Raw genomic sequence first — 19,068 nt, 5'->3', positions numbered from 1 at the left:
AGTATGTATGTACATACACACACACACACAAAATGTTAATAGGCAGAGATCTATATGGATCTTCAGAGCTTGTAATTTAGGCTTTGTGCTAGATTTTCGCCATAAATCTTTATAGAAACAAATGCCTCATCTTTCTCCTGTGCAACAGCTGCATCAAATCGCCAACCTTTTGATTAGCAGCCAAATGCTGTAACCACTGCATCACCCAACTTACTTCTCTATAGCTATTAACTTTATATATTTATGGTTAATTTTTAAATAATATTCTCAAAATTAATTATATTCACACAGCAACAACGGAAAACAATAGAAATATTTGTAAGAAGCTGAAAAGCCAAGTAACTACAATCCTTACAGCTTTAAGATTGTTCAAAATCAACAATAGAGAGTAGACACTGGGCTTCTGTTAAGGATGACAGAAAAACTCAGGATTGATGACAGTTAAACAACATGATGAACACATTTAATGTTGCTGAACTGTATATATGAAGACTGTTGAAACGGCAAATGTTTTGTTACCTACATATTTACTGGAAAGAAGAAACAAAACAACAGGCTTTATTCAACATTGAATATTACGTGCTCTCTATTATTTTTACCTCTTTTGACATGACTTCTGAAATATTGTATGACTCATCTTCTCTTCCTCTTTTCTTTCTCAGGACTATAAAAAATATGTATAATTTAATTTTTGAAATCAATTAAAGCAGAAATATAAACACATACTCATCAAAACAAGAATAAGGAAATTTACCTGGATTTTCTTCACCTGCCTCAATTCCGTTTTCACCCTACAAAATAAGGATTTAAAATATTACTTCTTCTATGGACCTTTATGTTATTACATATTAAAGAACACTGATTAACTTGAGAGAAGTAAATGCTCCATGGCAACTGAACCACATCCATAGTCTTCACTATTATTTACCTATACATAACTTGTCTGTAATTCCTTACTATACCCCAAAGGCCTTACTTTTTCCTCAAAGTTTTTTTCCACATAGGAAGGAAAATTCAAAATTAAACATATTGAAGGAATTTTATTTTTAAATTCCATATATATCTTCTGTTACTGCACATTTATGCTGAAAAGTATTCAATACACATGGTGTGAAAGGCATATTCATCTTTCACGAAAATACGTAAGTTAAATACAAGTGAAAATAGAAATAAAAAGAGTTACTATAAAAATATTAATGAGAGGGATAAATAAAAGGAAAAGAAAAACTGTTAAAAAATAAAGTTTCAAAGTGAGAAAACTGGATAAACATTATATTAAGAATGGAGCACTGGTGGCTAGCGCCTAAAGCACTTGACTGCCAGCCAGAGGCCGGTGGTTGAAATCCACCAGCCACTCCTCCCCTAAGGAAGACTGGCACTCCTTGGAAGGAAGGTTGGGCAATCTACTTCCGTAGTGATACCGCTTCTGAAGCCCAAAGGGGGGTCGCTATAAGTCGGATCCGACTCGACAGCCGTGAATTTGGTTTTTTTGGTTTTATATTAAGAACAGGTAGAAAGCAAGTATGAAAAATAAAAAGGGCAAAGAAATAGGGCAAATAAAAACTTAAGTTAAAACATTCCAAACCAAACCAAACTCACTGCCATCAAGTCCGATCTGACCCATAGCAACCCCTTCCCTTGGGTGTCCGAGGCAGTATCACTATGGAAGTAGATTGTCCAACTTTCCTTCTGAAGACTGGCTAGTGGGTTTGAACCGCCAGCCTTCTGGTTAGTAGTCAAGTGCCTTAGGCACCACGCCACCAGAGCTCCTAAGTTAAAAAAAATTAGAGGATTAAAAAAGAAAATATTAAAATGGACTGGTGAGAGAGAATAGGCAGAATTTAATGGATGGTACTTTTAGAAGAGGAAAAACATAAACTGTAATATAAAAATTAGATGGGACAATGTGAAGCATATCAATAGGATCAAGAGTAGGAGCAAATGGCTAAGCCAGTAAAATTATAAATAAATACATGTTCTTCAAAAACCCAACGTAAGTCCCTAAAATCAGCACTGAGTTAAATAATCAATTTGTAATACAGGATTTTACAATTTCTCTCATAACATACCAATTATTATGTACTTTAAACACTATCTCTAAACCAGACTAAGAATCAAATAACTGGACTCAAATAGATTTTAGTATACTACTTATCCTGATAAAATCAAGATAAAACCTATATACTTTGTCTCTTGGCATTCTCACATTTCCCAATAAAGGGAGTTTAGTGTAGAAGCTGCATGTGGGTTCTGTAACTAAGAAGGTTCCTGGGTTCAAATCCCCACACCAAAAAATTAAAAAGAACTGAACTACCATACTTTAAAATTAAAAAAAAAAAAAAAAAACCCCACAGCTATTGAGTTGATTCTGACTCAAAGAAACCTCCACTGGGTTTCCACGGCTATAAGTCTTTATGGGAGTAGGTTGCCTCATTTCTGTAGAGTAGGCTTGTGGGTTTGAACCACCGACCTGGTGGTTAGCAGCCAAATGCCTTACCCACTATGCCACCAGAGCTCCTTCAAATCCTCATAGGATTATTTATAAATTTATATAACTTTGGGCAAGTTACTTTATTTCTCTTTCCATAAACCCCTTTACTATGTAAAACGAGGATAATAATAGTACCACTATCTAATAGAGCTGCTTTTAGGATTAAGAGAACACATGTAAAGCATAGAATAAAACCTAATACAATATACAACCTGTGAGAACCAGGACTCAACAGGACTGCTTTGTTTTTCCAGGTGTTTCAGTGTTTTCTACCTTTGACAGGATGCTGTCTCATTACTCTTCTTTTGCTTATTTCAGTGGGAAAATATATGAGTTTTCCCTCTCTGTCAGGTTTCCACCTTATACATTCTGGCTTTTGCAGGTTTTATGGTACTTAATAAACATTACCATTGTTATTTCTCTTTTCACCAGCATAACTGTTCCCATCAAGGCCTTACCTTAAAACCACCTCCAAAAAGATCACACCTAACGTTCAAGCTGTCCCGAGATGAACACTCTATTATCTGAAATGTTATTAATAGATACAACATGTTGAGAGTTTCCATTTGAGCCTACTGCTGCAGTTATGAGCAAGATATAAATGTATTCTGCAAGCTATAAATTTAGATTATTGTTATTACTGTTAGGATTGAAAAAGGCTATTTACATGATGAGAGTGGAGATCTGAAGTAGAAACAGTAATCATTGCAGTTCCTAAAAAAGCTGGCGAGTTAGTCCACAGAAAATGAACTGTCTTACTCTTCCTTCCATATCTAAACCACCGAGAAAATAATTTTACATGTTTCCATGCAGTTTTAAATATAAACAAAGATTATCAGACAAAGAAAGTTAAAATAATAAATAGTCAAAAAAGTCAAAAGAATACAAAAGATTTTCTTCAATATTTCAGGTAATGTATAAAAAAATCCTAGTTTGCTATGTTACCTTTGTAACTTTTAAAGATTCCTTTTTCCTCTCCAATTTCTCTTTCTTCTTCTGTTCCTGTAAGATAATTTCTTAGTGTCACAAGGAGAAAATGCCAAGTACAAAACACACATCTCAGCTCTCAAGTAAGTTATATTCACAATGAAGAAACTATATGAAAATTTAAGGTAGCACCTATGCTTCAAGCCTTTATGGAATAAATGGGAATAGATTACTCACTTGTCTTCAACAACTAAAACCAAGACCAAACAATAAACAATAGTTTTTGGACAAAAGACAATGAACACTGAGAAAATGGAAACAATCTTCCTGAAAGCAATATTCAGGCATGGATAATGCAGGCAGAAAGCAAACAGAGCCCAACAGTTCAGAAGTTCAAAACTTAGGGCAGTTAGCAGCTGCGGAGTTGAATACCAGAGAGGAGAGAGCTGCAGAGAGAAAACTCTGAAGATGTGCAATCTTCAGCTAAGAACATGAGGCAAGGAAACCAGCAAGGCCAGGAAAAGAGCCACCAGAAAGAGGCAGCTAGAACAATTTCTCATTCTTCTACAAACACTTAGGAATAGAAACCTAACACAGAGTGTTGAGTATCAGAAGACAGGTCAAGTTACTCTAACACTAATGAAGCTTTAAACACAAGACACTAAACAATCAAAATCATTACCAAGCGGTGGATAAAAGTGTTTGCCTTATAATAAATTATAATAACTAATTAGTTTTGCATTTTTCTGTATGTTTCATATGATCACAAAAAGGTTTTAAAAAGGCTTGAGCAAAGATAGATGAAGCATGTGTGGCAAAATCCCAAGTGATAATCATTAAATGTGGATGATGGGGAAAAGCAGAGATATACTGTATTCTCTCAATTTACACAAGTTTTAAAATCATCATACATTCAGGTCAGGAGACAAACGATAACTACAGTAAGTAAATAAATATATAGTACGCTAGATGAGAGGTGCAACGGAAAGAATCAAACAGGAGCGACAGAAGAGGTGCAAAGTGGCAAGTTCATTTCAGGCTGTCAGGGCAGGCCTCATTAAGAAAAGATCACTTAAGCCAAGACCTGAAGATGATGATGAAATAAGCCATGCAGGCATGTAAAGGAAGAGAGTCTAGGAAGAGAATAGCTAGCAGCAACGGCCTAGAGGCTCAAATGAAGGTCCTTGACTAAAATGCTTTTGGGAAGGTAATGAGGTTGGGGGAGGCAGTCAGGTTACTGCAGTCTTATAGGACATAAAATAAAAAGACTTTGGCTTTTATTCTGAGTGAAGCAGATAAGCTACTGGAAGGTTTTGAGCATAAAGATGACATGATCGGATATATTTTAAAAGGATCATTCTTTATATTGTTGGAAATACATTGTAAAGGAAAAGAGCAAACTATAGATAGTCTAAAGAAACCTATTTTAAATATAAAGACACAAATAGGTTAAAAGAATGGAAAAATATACACTATGCTAATATTAATTAAAAGAAAGCTGAAGTGGCATTATCAATATTAAACTAGATTTCAGAGCAAAAAAATTTTTCTCGAACTAAAGAGGATGATTTCATAATGATTTTGTTGTTAGTTGCCATCAATTTGGCTCCAACTCATGACAACCCCATGCACAACAGAACAGAAACAATGTCAGATCCCAAGCCATCCTCATGACTGAGAACTTAATTCATTAAGACACATAACAATCTTATATGACTATTCACCTCATAAGTCCATGTAACCTAAAATATTTACTACTTGACTCTTTACAGAAAAAGCCTGACAATCATTAAGAGATCAATACACAATTATCAATTATATTTCTTTATTATAGCAATGAAAAATCAGAAATCGAAAACATTGTTAAGATGTTAACTCCCCCAAACTGATCTACAGCAAGTTTTTTTTTTTTTTTTAAGAAATTGACAAGCTGATTCTATTCATAGAGAAAACCAAAGGCCATGGAAAAGCTAAAACTTTGAAAAAGAACAAAGTTCTCCAACTTACATTAAAGACAAAGGTATACTAATCAAGATGATACAGTAAATACAGTAGTTGTTGTTGTTATGTGTTGTTGAGTCGAACCCGACTCATAGCGACCCCTCCTTGGATTACTGAGGCGGTATCACTACAGAAGTAGATTGCCCAACCTTCCTTCCAAGGAGTGGCTGGTGGGTTTGAACCGCCAGCCTTCTGGTTAGCAGTCAAATGCCTTAGGCACTATGCTACCAGAGCTCTCATATACAGCATATAGCATAGACAAATACCAATCGAACAGAATAGTATCTAGAAATAGATCTACACATATATGTTCAAGTGATTTTTGACAAAGATGCAAAAGCAATTCAGTGGAGAAAAGTCTTCAATAAACGTAGAAATAACTGAATAGGCTGGTTAGCAGAACCAGTTTTGCAATCAGCTGTTCACCTAAAGACTGGTGGTTTAAACTGACCCTATGTCTGCAGAAGAAAGATCTGTGTACACTTCCATAAAAGATTATAGCCAAGAAAACCCTATGGAGCTCAGTTCTACTCTGTAACACATGGGGTTGCCATGAGTCAGAGGCCAACTCAACGGCAACTAATAACAACAACCAAAAAAACGCATCTCTATAAAACCAATGTCCACGGAAGCAGCAGTCAAGAAATCACACAACATGTTGCACTGAAGAAATCTGCTGAAAAAGACCTCTTTAAGTTTAAAAAGCAAAGATGTCACCTTAATGACTATGGTATACCTTACCCAAGCCATGGTCTTTTCAATCACCTCATACACATGGTGCTGTGAAAACTGACTATGACGTGGACTGCAAAAAGAACGAACAAATCAATCTTAGAAAAAATACAACCAGAATACTTTTTAAAAGCAAGAATGGTGAGACTTCAACTCACTCACTCTCGACACAACTTGAGGAAAAGGTCAATTACTACAAAAGAACATCACGTACGGTAAACTGAAAATGAGGAAAACCCTCAATGAGACGTACTGACATACAGCCACAATGAGTTCAAACATACCAACAGTCATGAAAATGGTACAGCACTGGACAACATTTCATTCTATTATGCAGAAGAACACTATAAATCAGAGCAGATTCAATAGCTACTAACAAGAACCTTTACCTCACACCACATAAAAAGTTAATGCAAAATACATAACTACCTACATGTAAACTGTAAAACTTCTAGAAGAAAAGCATCATGACTTTGGTTAGGCAAAGATTTAAGATATGATACCAAAAGTAAAATCCAAAGAAGACACAATTCATTAACTGGACTTCATGAAAATTAAGAACTGCTATTCTTCAAAACACATTATTAACGAAAGGACAAACCATAAACTGGAAGCAAATGTTTGCAAATCCCACATATCCATTAAAAGACTTGTACCTAGATTATATATCGAACTCAATAATGAGAAATCAAACAACACAGTAAAAAGAATGGGCAAAAGATTTAAACACACATTTTAGTAAAGATACACTGATGGCAATGGGAGAAAATGGCACCAAATGTGGATGTAGTGAGCACAGCATGACTAAAGTAAATGATGTCACTAAAAACACTCAAGAGAAAAGGATGCCTGTCCTAAAGAATTTGAGGTGTATAAGAAGACAACATCTCCCACATAAACCAAAAATCAAGTGTATGATCACATATGGATGGGTATAGGCATTAAGGTATACAGGTCAGTACAGGTATATATATACGTGAGAACACACAGAAGTATCTATATGTACGTGTAATTATAGATTTGTATGTGCAGTTACATATTCAGTGAAGACACAACTACACATATTCCTCAGATATAACCAAACACCTTCCAAGAATGGTTTTCCGATTTGAAGGTTTTATTTAGGATCATTGTCTCATGGGACAACTCAGTCAGCTAAAAAAAAAAAAAAAAACCCACTGCTGTCAAGTAGGATCCGACTCATGGCGATCCTTCCTTGGGTTTCCAATGCAGTATCACTACGGAAGCAGACTGCCCAACCTTCCTTCCAAGGAGTGGCTGGTGGGTTTGAACTGCCAGCCTTCTAGTTAGCAGTCAAATGCCTTCTTAAGCACTATGCCACGAGAGCTCCCAACTCAATCTACTAGCATAATATAATTCACAAAGTTCATGTTCTATATCCTAGTGGAATGAGTATCAACTAATAAGGTCTTAAAGTAACCAAAATCTCAGAGAAGGTACAAATCTACAGGGTTGACAGCCTATACATCCTCATCTAACCTGAGACCAGCAGAACTAGAACTAGATGGTGCCTGGTTACCACTGACCATTTTGACCAGGGTCAAAATATACAATGTCAAACAGAACCAGAGAAAAATGTAGAACAAAATTCAAATTCTTAAAAAAAAAAAAGTCCAGACTAATTGGGCCAGTTGAGACCAGAGGACTCCCTGAGACTATTACCCCAAGATACTCTCTAAATCTTAAACCAAATTGTACTGTTAGATCAGCTTTAAGTGAAACAGCAGATCAACACACAAAATGAAGGATATTACCCATAAAAATGGTGCTTTACTAAAAAACTATCTATAGGAAACCAAAAAGATCATTATTTATTCTAAAGCAAAGATGAGAAGAGGATAGGGAAACTATAGTACCAGAAATTGAACAACCAGAACACAATTAAAGAGAATGTTGACACACTGAAAATATAACTACTGTCACTGAATAGTATGTGTGGAAACTATCTAACAGGAACCTAACTTACTACGTAAACTTTCACCAAAAAGACAGTAAGTTTTTAAAGGTATCAACTGTGGATAAAACACTGAAAAGATGCTCAAATCATTAATCATAAAAAGATATAAATGAAAATGATGTATCACTACACACCTATTAGAATGGATAAAACTAACAAGATCGAGCAAACCAAGTATTTGTGAAGATGTGGAACAACAGGGACTCACATACTGTAGACAGGAATGTAAAAGAGTACAACCACTTAGCAAACAACTGAACAGTTTCTTAAAAAGTTAAACATATTTCCACCATATAACCCAGTCATTCCATTACAAAGTATTTACCAAGAGAAATAAAACTCTTAAGATCATATAAAGACTTGTACATGAAACTCAAAATCAAAAAATCAAAATCAAAATCAAAAAAAAAAAAAAAAAAAAAAAAAAAAAAAAAAAAAAAAGATCAAGTTTGCTGGTTTGATTGATAGAGCCTGGTAAGACTCCTGAGACTATGGCCCCTAGTTACCCTTCAGGTCTGGAACTGAACTCACTCCTGTGGCTTCCAGCCAAACAACAGACGGGCGCTGGAGTGAACATTTATATCAGGTAGACAGACACATTCCTTGGCGTGATCAATCATGGGAGAACAGAAGGGCAGTGTTTGCACAGGGAGATAGCATGGGGGGTGGGAGACAGGAATGCATGAGAGGGAAGAACACAGGGAAGAGGTAACTACAAGGAGGAAGTAGGAAGAGAGCTTTTACACAGTGCAGAATTGTAGTCAATCTCATGAAACAAAATGTTATGAACTGCTCTAAGGAAATGAATTTGCTCTGTAAAGTGTCACCCAAAAAAAAAAAGACCTGAACATGAATGCTCACAGCAGCTTTATTTGCAACAGCCAAAACTGGAAATAACATAAATGGCAATCTATAGGTAAACTGATAAACAAACTGTGGTATATCTATACAAAGGAATACGCTCAGAAATAAGAAGGAACAAAGTATAAGTATACCCAAAAACATGAATACGTATCAAAATTCTGCCAAATGGAAGTCAAAGTATACATATTGTAATATTGCATTTATTTAAAATTCAGAAATGCAGCTAATTAATAGTGACAGAAAGCACATTAATGACTATCTGAGCACAGAAAGCAGGAAGAGGTGAAGAGAGAATTAAAAAGGGGCAGAGGGAATCTTATGAGTGTATGGTCATGTTCCTTATCTTGATGGCTGCTTTACATGTATGTGTGTGTGTGTGTGTGTGTGTATATGAAAGTATCAAAATTTACAAAATTGTATGTTTTAAATATGTGCAGTTTATTGTATTACATTGTATTGAGGTCAACTGTACATCAATAAACCTGATTAAAGCAAACAAACAACAAAAAAGAAAACAGCATTAAACAACATAAAATTCATAATTTTGAGCAAAAAATATTACCCATGACCAAGATAAAAATAAGTCAACAGGTGAATGAATGAATAAAGGTATTTTCATACAACAGAATAAAAAGAATGGCCTATTAACAAAAATAACAGTATGGATATAATTCATTTATGTAATATTGTAGAAAAGATAACACTAATCTAGATTATGCTGACTGTGTTGGTGGTTACATAAGTGTATACATCTAGAAAAACTCAAAATGTTTACCTACAATGTGTACATTTTATTGTATGCAATTTAAATTTAATTTTTTTTTACACTACCAAGTATATGTAAATCACATATACTTACCTCTAATTGTTGTTGTTCCATTTTAGTTAATAAAAACTTAGAATAGATATTGCTTTTCTCAAGCAAATGTTGAAGTCTCCGGTACCGAATGTCCGTGGACTCTCTATCCCACGACATACGAGCCTATCCAAAGAAAAAATTTCCATAAATTTTCTGACATCCTTGATTTTTTTTTTTTGCATTAGATGTAACAAAAATGGCTACATAAATGATTTTTAATATAGTTCTCATTAAAGATTATAAAGATTTTTAAAAGATTAAATTCATTTAATAATGATAGTTTATTTTTTTCTTTTGGATACTTTACTGTCCAAACCAAAAATTAGCACACGCAGCTGAAAAACATTCTTGGGTTCAACAGGCAATCTGGTACATGTACTGGATACCAAAATACTGAAACTTTAGATACTGGACATATGATTACTGGGATCTACTGAATTGAGGGGTTCTTAAACAATTTTTTATATTAAAAATTAGAAAAAGAAGTATTTAATTAAAGTTAGATTTAAGTTTTTAACCAATCAAATACTTTCAGGAAAAAAAAAGAAAAAAACTTTGTATACCAGTTTTATTTGAAAACCCATTAGAGTTAAAAATAATAATCTTATTGGCCAGAATTTTTTAAATTTAACAACTACAGTCAAAATATTTCAACTTGCTAAATCTCCAGATTCACTGGGGATTTCTTACAAACTGCTTCTTTTTGCCCTCAGTATTTTGTGTTCCCCCAAAGTGTTGCCCTTATCCCTTAGCTCTCTTTTATGCTCATACTTTTATCATTCACTTCCATATAGTTTCCAACTGAAAACCTCTACTTTCCATATTACTTTTATGCACTGATTTTATTGATCATTTCTAAGAGTCTACATTATTTATTCTAATGTCTGGGGAGGAATCGTCTCAATTCACACTGACACACTGACAAGAATAGTTTAATACCAGAGGGCAAAGATAAAGATTAACAACATAAAGCAACAAATGAACAGAATAGGTAAATGGTCCCCAAGCTTTTTCTGAGAAAGAAACAGATAGTAAAATATTTTAGTATTTACGCACCATATGATCTCTGCTGTAACTACTCAATACCGCCTTTGCAGCATAAGAGAAGTCACACATAATATGTATATGAATGGGTATAGCTTTGCTCCAATGAAAACGTAAACAGGTACAGGCCAAATGTGGCCAGTAATTTATCAACCTAGTATAGATTAATAACTACTTGAATTAAAAGATACATTATAGTGTGAATTCATCTACTAAAGCTTTTCCATTGTCATCAAGTTGATTCTGACTCATGGGGACTCTATAGGACAGAGTAGAACTATAATCTTTATGGAAACAGACTACCGTATCTTTCTTCCACGGAGTATCTGATGGGTTCAAACAACTGACCTTTTGGTTAGCAGCCGAACGCTCAACCACTGTGACACCACACCAGGGCTCCTTATGCTAAAGATATGCAAACCATACCAACCAGCAATTCTACTCCTGAGCAAGTACACATACATGCTAGCCCACCAAGTTAAATCAGAATAGGATAGTAAAGAAAAAGTATCATTTTAAAAGTTCCCTGAGGTCCTTCTAAAATGAAGCCAAGATGAAGAACTACCTTAGAGGGTAATTTAGCTAGAATGTTTTAAAAACACTGCCAACACAATTCATCCTGTCTAACATTCAAGACAGATGTTTAGCCAAGATTATCTTTTAAATGTTAATTCTTTAACACCAATCCAGTTTAGTCGATCAGCAAGTATGTACTGGAGGCTCTAATCTGCAAACGCATTACATAAAGTTACATTGTAGAAAACACACAATTTTTATGCTTGTCCACTTAATATTATATATGAGATGCTATTATCAAAGAATTTGAAAACATCACACATTAAAAAACACATCTTAGTAGTAAATTGTGATGTACAAAATAGAAATCGCCATGGTTAGAAAAATCAGAGATTTCAGGAATTAGATGATTATGAGCTGTCTAAAAGACCATCAGAAGAGCAGAGCTCTGCATTTGTCCAGTTACTGTGGTAGCTCTTCCATTAAGCAATGCTGGCCTATGTAACAGCATTAAGAATCATACTAGAAGTTTACAATTACATGGACCCTTACAGAGTAGTACAGATGTCAGTCTAGGAAAACTTATCCAAGGTATCTAACTGTTCAGCAGCACATTTTCAGTATTTTGCTATCTCAATGAGACCAAGCCATCTGCTTTTCTATCAATATAAATGGAAAAACAAAAACAAACCAACAGCCTAACTACCCTACTCACCCTGCTCCTAGGACTTGGCAATTTCAAATTAAAAGAAGAGAAATGAAAGCTTAAGACTGATGTGAACGTACGTCTACAAATTCATTTTTATATTCTAAATAATGCCTCAACACCTTGCTGATAACTTGGTAGTTTTGCTGTTCCAGCTTGTTGAGGTATCTAGACTAGGCATAATCTAATTAATTTAGTGGTTAAGACCTGACCTTGTAATTTAGGTATCACTAAGCACTCCTCGGAAAAAAGGTTGGGCAATCTACTTCCGTAGTGATACCACCCCAGAAACCCAAGGAGGGGTCGCTATGAGTCGGATCTCACTCCATGGCAGTGGTTGATGTTGTTACTGTGTGCTGTTGAGTATGGTTGCATAGTGTTGTGAATATTAGCTTTTATTTTCCTAGATATTCTCTCTCTATTCTTTCAAAATAAATTTCCTGCAAAAGCAAGGACAATAAATAAGATAAATATGCAGGAATAAATCTAACAAAAGTAATACATGCTTATTACAGAAAAATAGAGATTGAAAAAAAAAAAGAAACATGATCCCACCCACAGATAATCCATTAACACCTTCTCAAATTTTATTTTCAGCACTTCTTTTACTATTACCAACACAATGATTACAATAGACAGTCCATGAATGAGATGGGTATTACGAAAAAGGAGATGAAAATTAGACTTTTAAAAAACAGATTCTTAGATTTTAAACTCTTAAATTTCATTTTGTTGTGTGTGATACAGTCAATTCCAACTCAGAGCAACCCCACAGGACCTAGCAGAACTGCCCGATAGGGTTTCCCAGGCTGTCATCTCTACAGAGGCAGAGCACCAGGTCTTTCTCCCAGAGTAGCTAGTAGGTTCCAACTGCAAGCCTCTCTACTAGCATTAAAAAAAAAAATTTCCATCAAGTTGATTCTGACTTATAAAGACACTACAGGACAAAGCTGAACTGCTCCATAGTGTTTCCAAAGCTGTAAATCTTCACCGAAGCATATTGCCACATCTTTCTCCCCTGGAGCAGCAGGTGGGTTCAAACGGCCAACACACTTAACCATTTAAGGGGCCTTTCTTAATTTGCTTAAAAGTGCTAAAATATTTTGAGTTTCAGATATAACTGCTACCTTAAATCCTTTTCAGAGTAAGTTAGTAACATCTTTAAAATAATTAAAATTTTAATATGCTACTGTGAAACAATTTACAATATAACTAGAATAATACAATGCCAATAGTTATACCTTTAAATCCAGTCTTCTATATTTCAAAATAATTTTGTAGTAAATCTTCCTATCTTTACTATTGCTTGCCTTAGCAATTTTATTTGTTATATTAAAATAAACTATATCACCATCTATGGAAAGCACTGAGTGCCTGGCAGTGCACATCTCTCAGTGGCTAGAGTGAGAGTATGCCAGTGGACACTAGGTATAGAAAATCCTCACTGTCTACCCCACTGTCCTCCCCAACTGTAAGCCCAGATTTTTTTTTAGGGGGGGAAAATACTTTCCTTTTCTAGTTTGCTGGAGCATAATTCAGTTCACTTTATTTCAGTCTACACAATATAACTATTTTCCTTTTACCTCTCCAAGAAATATCTCCATAGCTGATCTTTCTCCCTTCCCCCTACGTACACTTCAACGTTAAACTTCAGTCTTCTAAACTAACAATGACCTCTTTCAAAAGGAAATAGGGTGAAAAGTCAAAGAAAATGATTAGCAAATGAATGTCAAAGTCATCCTCCTGGTTCTTCACAAACCTTAAAATCTGTCAATGCTTCTCTTAAACTAGCTCTTCCTCTTTTAAGCACTTCTAAATATATGCCCATAACACTATACAAATAAAACCAAACCACTGCTATCAAATCCATTCTGGCTTATAGTGACCCCCACTGGGTTCCCAAGGGGTTAAATCTTTACAGAAGTAGATTGCCTCATCTTCCTTCTGTGGAGCAGCTGGCGGGTATTCTCCCAAAAGAAAAAGAATCTTTACTTTTGTATAATGAGTTTTATGGCCTCCAAAGAAAGCTAATTTTTTTTTTTTTAATCTCAAATAAGATTGAAAATTACTCTTAGAATTTTCTCCAGGGAGTCACATAGGAAATAACCTTTTTAGGTGGCATTTAACCAAAGTCCTTCCATACCTGCACATAAGATTTATTGTAACAATGGAATACAATACATCCAAGTTTTAGTACATTATACCCTTGTATTAGCACAAGGAAGGAGCTCTGGTGGTGCTGTAGTTAAAGCATTAGCCTGCAAACCAAAAGTCTGGTAGTTTGAACCCACTAGCTCCTCGGTAGGAATAAAATGTGGCCTTGGAAACCTTATGGGCAGTTCTGTCCTATATGGTTGCTATCAGTCAGAATCAATTCTATGGCAGTGGGTTTGTTTATTTTCTTAATTAATAGATTCAAAAAGAGCAATACCGTTTTATTAATGAAAGGATTCTAAGTGGATTTAAAGCTATTTCAGGTTCTATGATGTAGAAGGATACCATACCTGTCCCTGAATGATAACAATTACAATAAACTTGATGACTATTTGCAAAAGTGTTCATTAAAAGTAGAAGTCATTTTTACTTCTAGTTTCATGTGGATGACCAATGGAGCCCTGGTGGTGCAGTTAAAGCACTCGGATGCAAAACAAGATTGGTGGTTTGAACCCATCAGCCACTCCTAGGGAGAAAAGCTATAATGATCTGTTCCAGTAAAGATTACAGCTTAGGAAAACCTATGAGCAATTCTACTCTGACCTGCAAGGTCGCTATGAGTCTGAGTTGACAGCACACTGACTGAGTTGTTGAATGACAAGTAATAACAGAACTAGTATTATTAGAGTGTAAGTATAACATGGTAACTTAAAAGTACGAATTCTAGAACTACATAGCCTGGAATTTTGATTGCCACTTACTCTTTGTGGTGTCCCAAGCAACCTCTACATGCCTCAGTTTCTTGTAAATGAAAAGAAAATGGATCTGCTTCATAGAATACTTTTTAATAGTAAGTATACTAGTAATTAAGGACCTTTGGTGGTATAGTGGTTAAGGCATTTTGGCTGCTAACCAAAAGGTCTGTGCTTTGAACCTACTAGCTGCTCCATCCATAAAGATTTATAGCCTTGGAAACCCAATGTGAGTTGGAATCGACTAGAAGGCAGTGAGTTTTGGAGTTTTGGGATACTAGTAATTAAACTAGTACTTCTAATAACAGAAACAGTACAGTTTAATGACAATGTCTACTTCATGGGATAGTCAAGGATTCAAATGAGTGAATCATATGCTCATTAAATGTTAACAATAATAATAAACATGCAAAAAAATCACTATTGTTGATATAAAATAGCAAGGAACCAAATGATTCATTACTATTCGAATTCATTTTCCCCCAGCTTAAGTACTTTTGTGATTATGTTGGAGTTAATTCAATTTTAAATTAATGTACATTTCCTGAGGGAGGCACAGCACTAAAGAACAGGAACTCTAGAGAGGGACAGTATGAGTTTGAATCTGAGTTCAGACAATTTGTGTGTGATCCCAATTCCCTTAATTTCTTCATTTGTAAATGGGCCAATAAAAGTACCTATTCATACTACTCATCAATGGGAGTGCTAAAGAAATACAAGCAAATCACTTAGTAGGCAGTAAGTAAGAGCTATCATTGTCTTTCTTGTTGTCTGCTATTAAGGAGATTCCAACTCATAATGACCCAGTATGATAAAGTAGGCTCATAGGGTTTCCAAGGCTGTAATCTTTACAGGAATAGATCAACAGGTCTTTTGTCCCATAGGAGACCTGATATAATCGAAGTGAAACTGTCCACCTTTCAGTTAGCTGCCCAGGCTCATCAGGCTCCCTAAGTGGTACAGTAGAGCTTCAGAATATACCTGATTGAATCTGCCAGAGGATACGACTGTTTTTAGTAACCTACAAAACAGGTACATTATTCAAGGAAGTCCCTGAAACCGTATGCCACATTTTTAGCTAAAGAATCTTATTTAGCAATAGACAACTCAAGAAACCAAAAAAGAAAACAAAAACCAAGTGGATCACTTAGACAGAAAACAGCACTCAACTGTAAGGGAGTCATCAGACCTAGATTCTAGCTCAGGCGTTGATTGCAGGTAACATCTACTACTACCCTTAGTCCAGTTCAGTATGATTACAGGGGCTGAAGAGTTTAATGCTTGCCAGCAGGCATATATTCAAGGTATTCATCTTATTTAAAAGGAAACAAAGATGACAAAAGAAAGATGGCTACAGATTTTGGAAGCAATTATAATGGCTAAACAGGCGTTTTGAATTGCTCATAAAAATAGAAACGGGAAGGAACACTTTATAGTATACCAAGAGAACACCTCACAGAAGCACATCATTCAAAGCACGTGCAAAAGGCTTTTCAGTGGTAGCATCTGTAAACATACAAATAAGGCCGTTCTGAAGTTTGTTACAGCTACACACTAAACTAACGAACATAAATGGCACCTCTGAGGAAGCATTAGTTTACTCCCGGCTTTAACCACTACGAACTCTACGTGATTCCAAATTACCTTTTCTAGCATCTCCTGCTCTCTCTCAAGTCCAGCAGCCTCAAGCTGTTCTTCCTCTTGTAGCATGGCTGGGGTAATCACGGCCGTCTCCGGCTGGTCAACCATATCTGAAGCTAAGGAACCTAAGACAGAAGACATTTAAATTTGTAGTTGAAAAAAATCACTCAACTACTACAACCACTACATTAAACGCCCTCCCTACCCTTGCCAAATGTATTCGAAAAAAAAAAAAAGTTAAAACTCCGCTGAGAAGGTGGCATCACCTAGTTCTTCACAGTATCAACAAGTTGACAGGACCCGTTTACAACTCGGGATGCTCCGGAAAACGCAGCTCTCTAGTGCAAAATCTTCCGTGTCATGCGAGTAAATGCGAGTCTGGGGTGTCCTCCACTCACCCTTCCACAGCTTCTTGCCCCTCTTCTCAGTCCTGCCCGCGGTCAGCTCCCTCCCCCAAGCTCGGCTGCAGCCTCCATGCTGCTCCCAGTAAAGGACGCCACTGCGCCCGGAGGAAGGCTCTTCTCACTCACCGCCGCTAATCGGAGCTTGCTCTGCTGGCATGGCCGGACACACACCCGGGAACCAGATCCCCTTCTCTCAGCTTCTCCAACGCCGCGCGCTAATTCCTCACAGGTGCTGCCGGACCCAGCCTTCTGAGCGGGGAAAAACGCGCGCTTCCCTTTCGCGGGAAAAACGCTGTCATCTCGCGATATTTCGTGCTCCTCGCCGCCTCTAGAGCCTACAGCGCGAGATTAGGCGAAGTTTGGTTTTCTTTTGGGTCGTTCAAGGTACCAGTCCTCACCTGCAGGGGAAAGATTACAACTTTGCAGTTCCTATGGGTTCGCTATGGGTTGGAATCCACTCAGTGGCAAGGGGCTTGAAACCTGAGGGGACGGCGAGCTTTAGCTGAAGCGCGAACCTGGGGAACCTGAGTTCTGCTGCAGAACTCAGCCTTTAAGTAGCGCTGTTATTGATACTGAGCAAGTAAGCTAGCCGCTGAGGGTCCCAGTTCCTCCGGTGTTTGATGATGATTCTGAACTCCCCATTAGTTTAGTAGCGCGTTTAGCAATTTGCAACGCACTGTCACACGCTTTGGCTGATGTAAATAAATCGCCCAGTGATTATCATTCTTGTAGGAAAGATGTGAGTGCCCAGGTGAGAATGTCAGACACCACAAATGTTAGCTTTGCCGTCATCCGCCATGTACTGAGTGAAAATCCTCTAAAGGACGCAGATGAGCGAGCGTTCTTTTGTGGGTAAGACTGGAAGAAAAAAGAAATAGGAAATTAAGATCATGGCAGGATTGAAGAAAGTCATAGAGAGTAAGGGAGACCTGAATGCAGTGGTAAATCGAGCGAAATGGACAAGTGAGATGTCGACCTAAGAAAGGAGGGGTTTTCTTGTCACTTGATTCTTCTTTCAACTTCCAAACTCACCCATTCTTGATTCCAGTCCCTTTCAACTATTTCCTCAGTTTTTCTCCCCAATTTACCAGAATCGATGGTATACCAGCTATGTAACCCACCTGTTACCTTCATTTCTAGCTCCAACTGCAGTGACATATTTCTATGAAATTCAAGAGTTCACAATGCATTCCCATCATAACCATGCTCAGCAACTTTCCAAACAACCCTAACGTTGGCAAAACAGATTCTATTTATTCCTATGTTACAGAAAAGAAATTGGTGCTCAATGGGGATAAATTGACTTGCCTAGAAGCCTCCAGTTATCTATAGCAATGTGGACTCCTGTTTCTATCAGAAGTCAAGCCCAAGTGTTTTGACTTTTAGTTCAGTATATTTTTTCAAAGAAAATGTAGCCTCCTGGAGCTGACTGCTGCAGGGTTGGAAGGAGCTGTGGCACATGCCAGAAGGAACATTTCTGACTGTTCTGTTTGCTTTTAAGGAGTTCTGGTGGCATAGTTCTTAAGGCATTTGACTGCTAACCAGAAGGCTGGTGGTTCAAACCCACTGGCCACTCCTCGGAAGGAAGACTGGGCAATCTACTTCTGCAGAGATTGTTGTTGTTGTTAGGTGCCACACAGTTGTCTCTGACTCATAGCGACCCTATGCACAGCAGAACAAAACACTGCCCCGTCTTGAGTCAGCCTTATGATCCTTGCTATCCCGGAGCCTATCGTTGCAGCCACTGTGTCACTCTATCTCGTTGAAGGCCTTTCCCTTCTTTGTTTACCCAGCACTTTACCAAGCATGGTATCCTTCTCCAGGAAATGGTCCCTTCTGACAACATGACCAAAGTAAGTGAGATGAAGTATGGCTATTCTAGCTTCCAAGGAGCATTCTGGCTGCACTTCTTCCAGGACAAATTTGTTAGTCTTTTTAGCACACCATGGAACTCTTAGCATTCTTTTCCAACACCACAACTCGATGGCAGTAAGTTTGG

The 19,068-nt window shown here is 36.7% G+C and overlaps 1 protein-coding gene across 1 annotated transcript in view; it reads right to left on the bottom strand.

Annotated features, from left to right (window-relative positions):
• The window catches only part of HELLS (helicase, lymphoid specific), a 49,982-nt gene extending 32,756 nt beyond the window's left edge, over positions 1–17,226 (bottom strand). The window contains exons 1-6 of the mRNA XM_007951286.1: positions 17,196–17,226; positions 16,669–16,790; positions 9,853–9,975; positions 3,437–3,493; positions 755–791; positions 600–664 (exon numbers count right to left, since the gene is read on the bottom strand). Of these exons, the coding sequence (XP_007949477.1) occupies positions 600–664; positions 755–791; positions 3,437–3,493; positions 9,853–9,975; positions 16,669–16,790; positions 17,196–17,226 (435 nt within the window). The remainder of the gene's footprint in view (positions 1–599; positions 665–754; positions 792–3,436; positions 3,494–9,852; positions 9,976–16,668; positions 16,791–17,195) is intronic.
• Positions 17,227–19,068: the final 1,842 nt, after the last annotated feature.

This window comes from Orycteropus afer, unplaced genomic scaffold (genome assembly GCF_000298275.1).
Source record: "Orycteropus afer afer isolate SDZICR_OR568_19922 unplaced genomic scaffold, OryAfe1.0 scaffold00293, whole genome shotgun sequence".
NCBI classification, from domain to species: domain Eukaryota; kingdom Metazoa; phylum Chordata; class Mammalia; order Tubulidentata; family Orycteropodidae; genus Orycteropus; species Orycteropus afer.
This window is presented reverse-complemented; position numbering and strand designations above follow the sequence as displayed.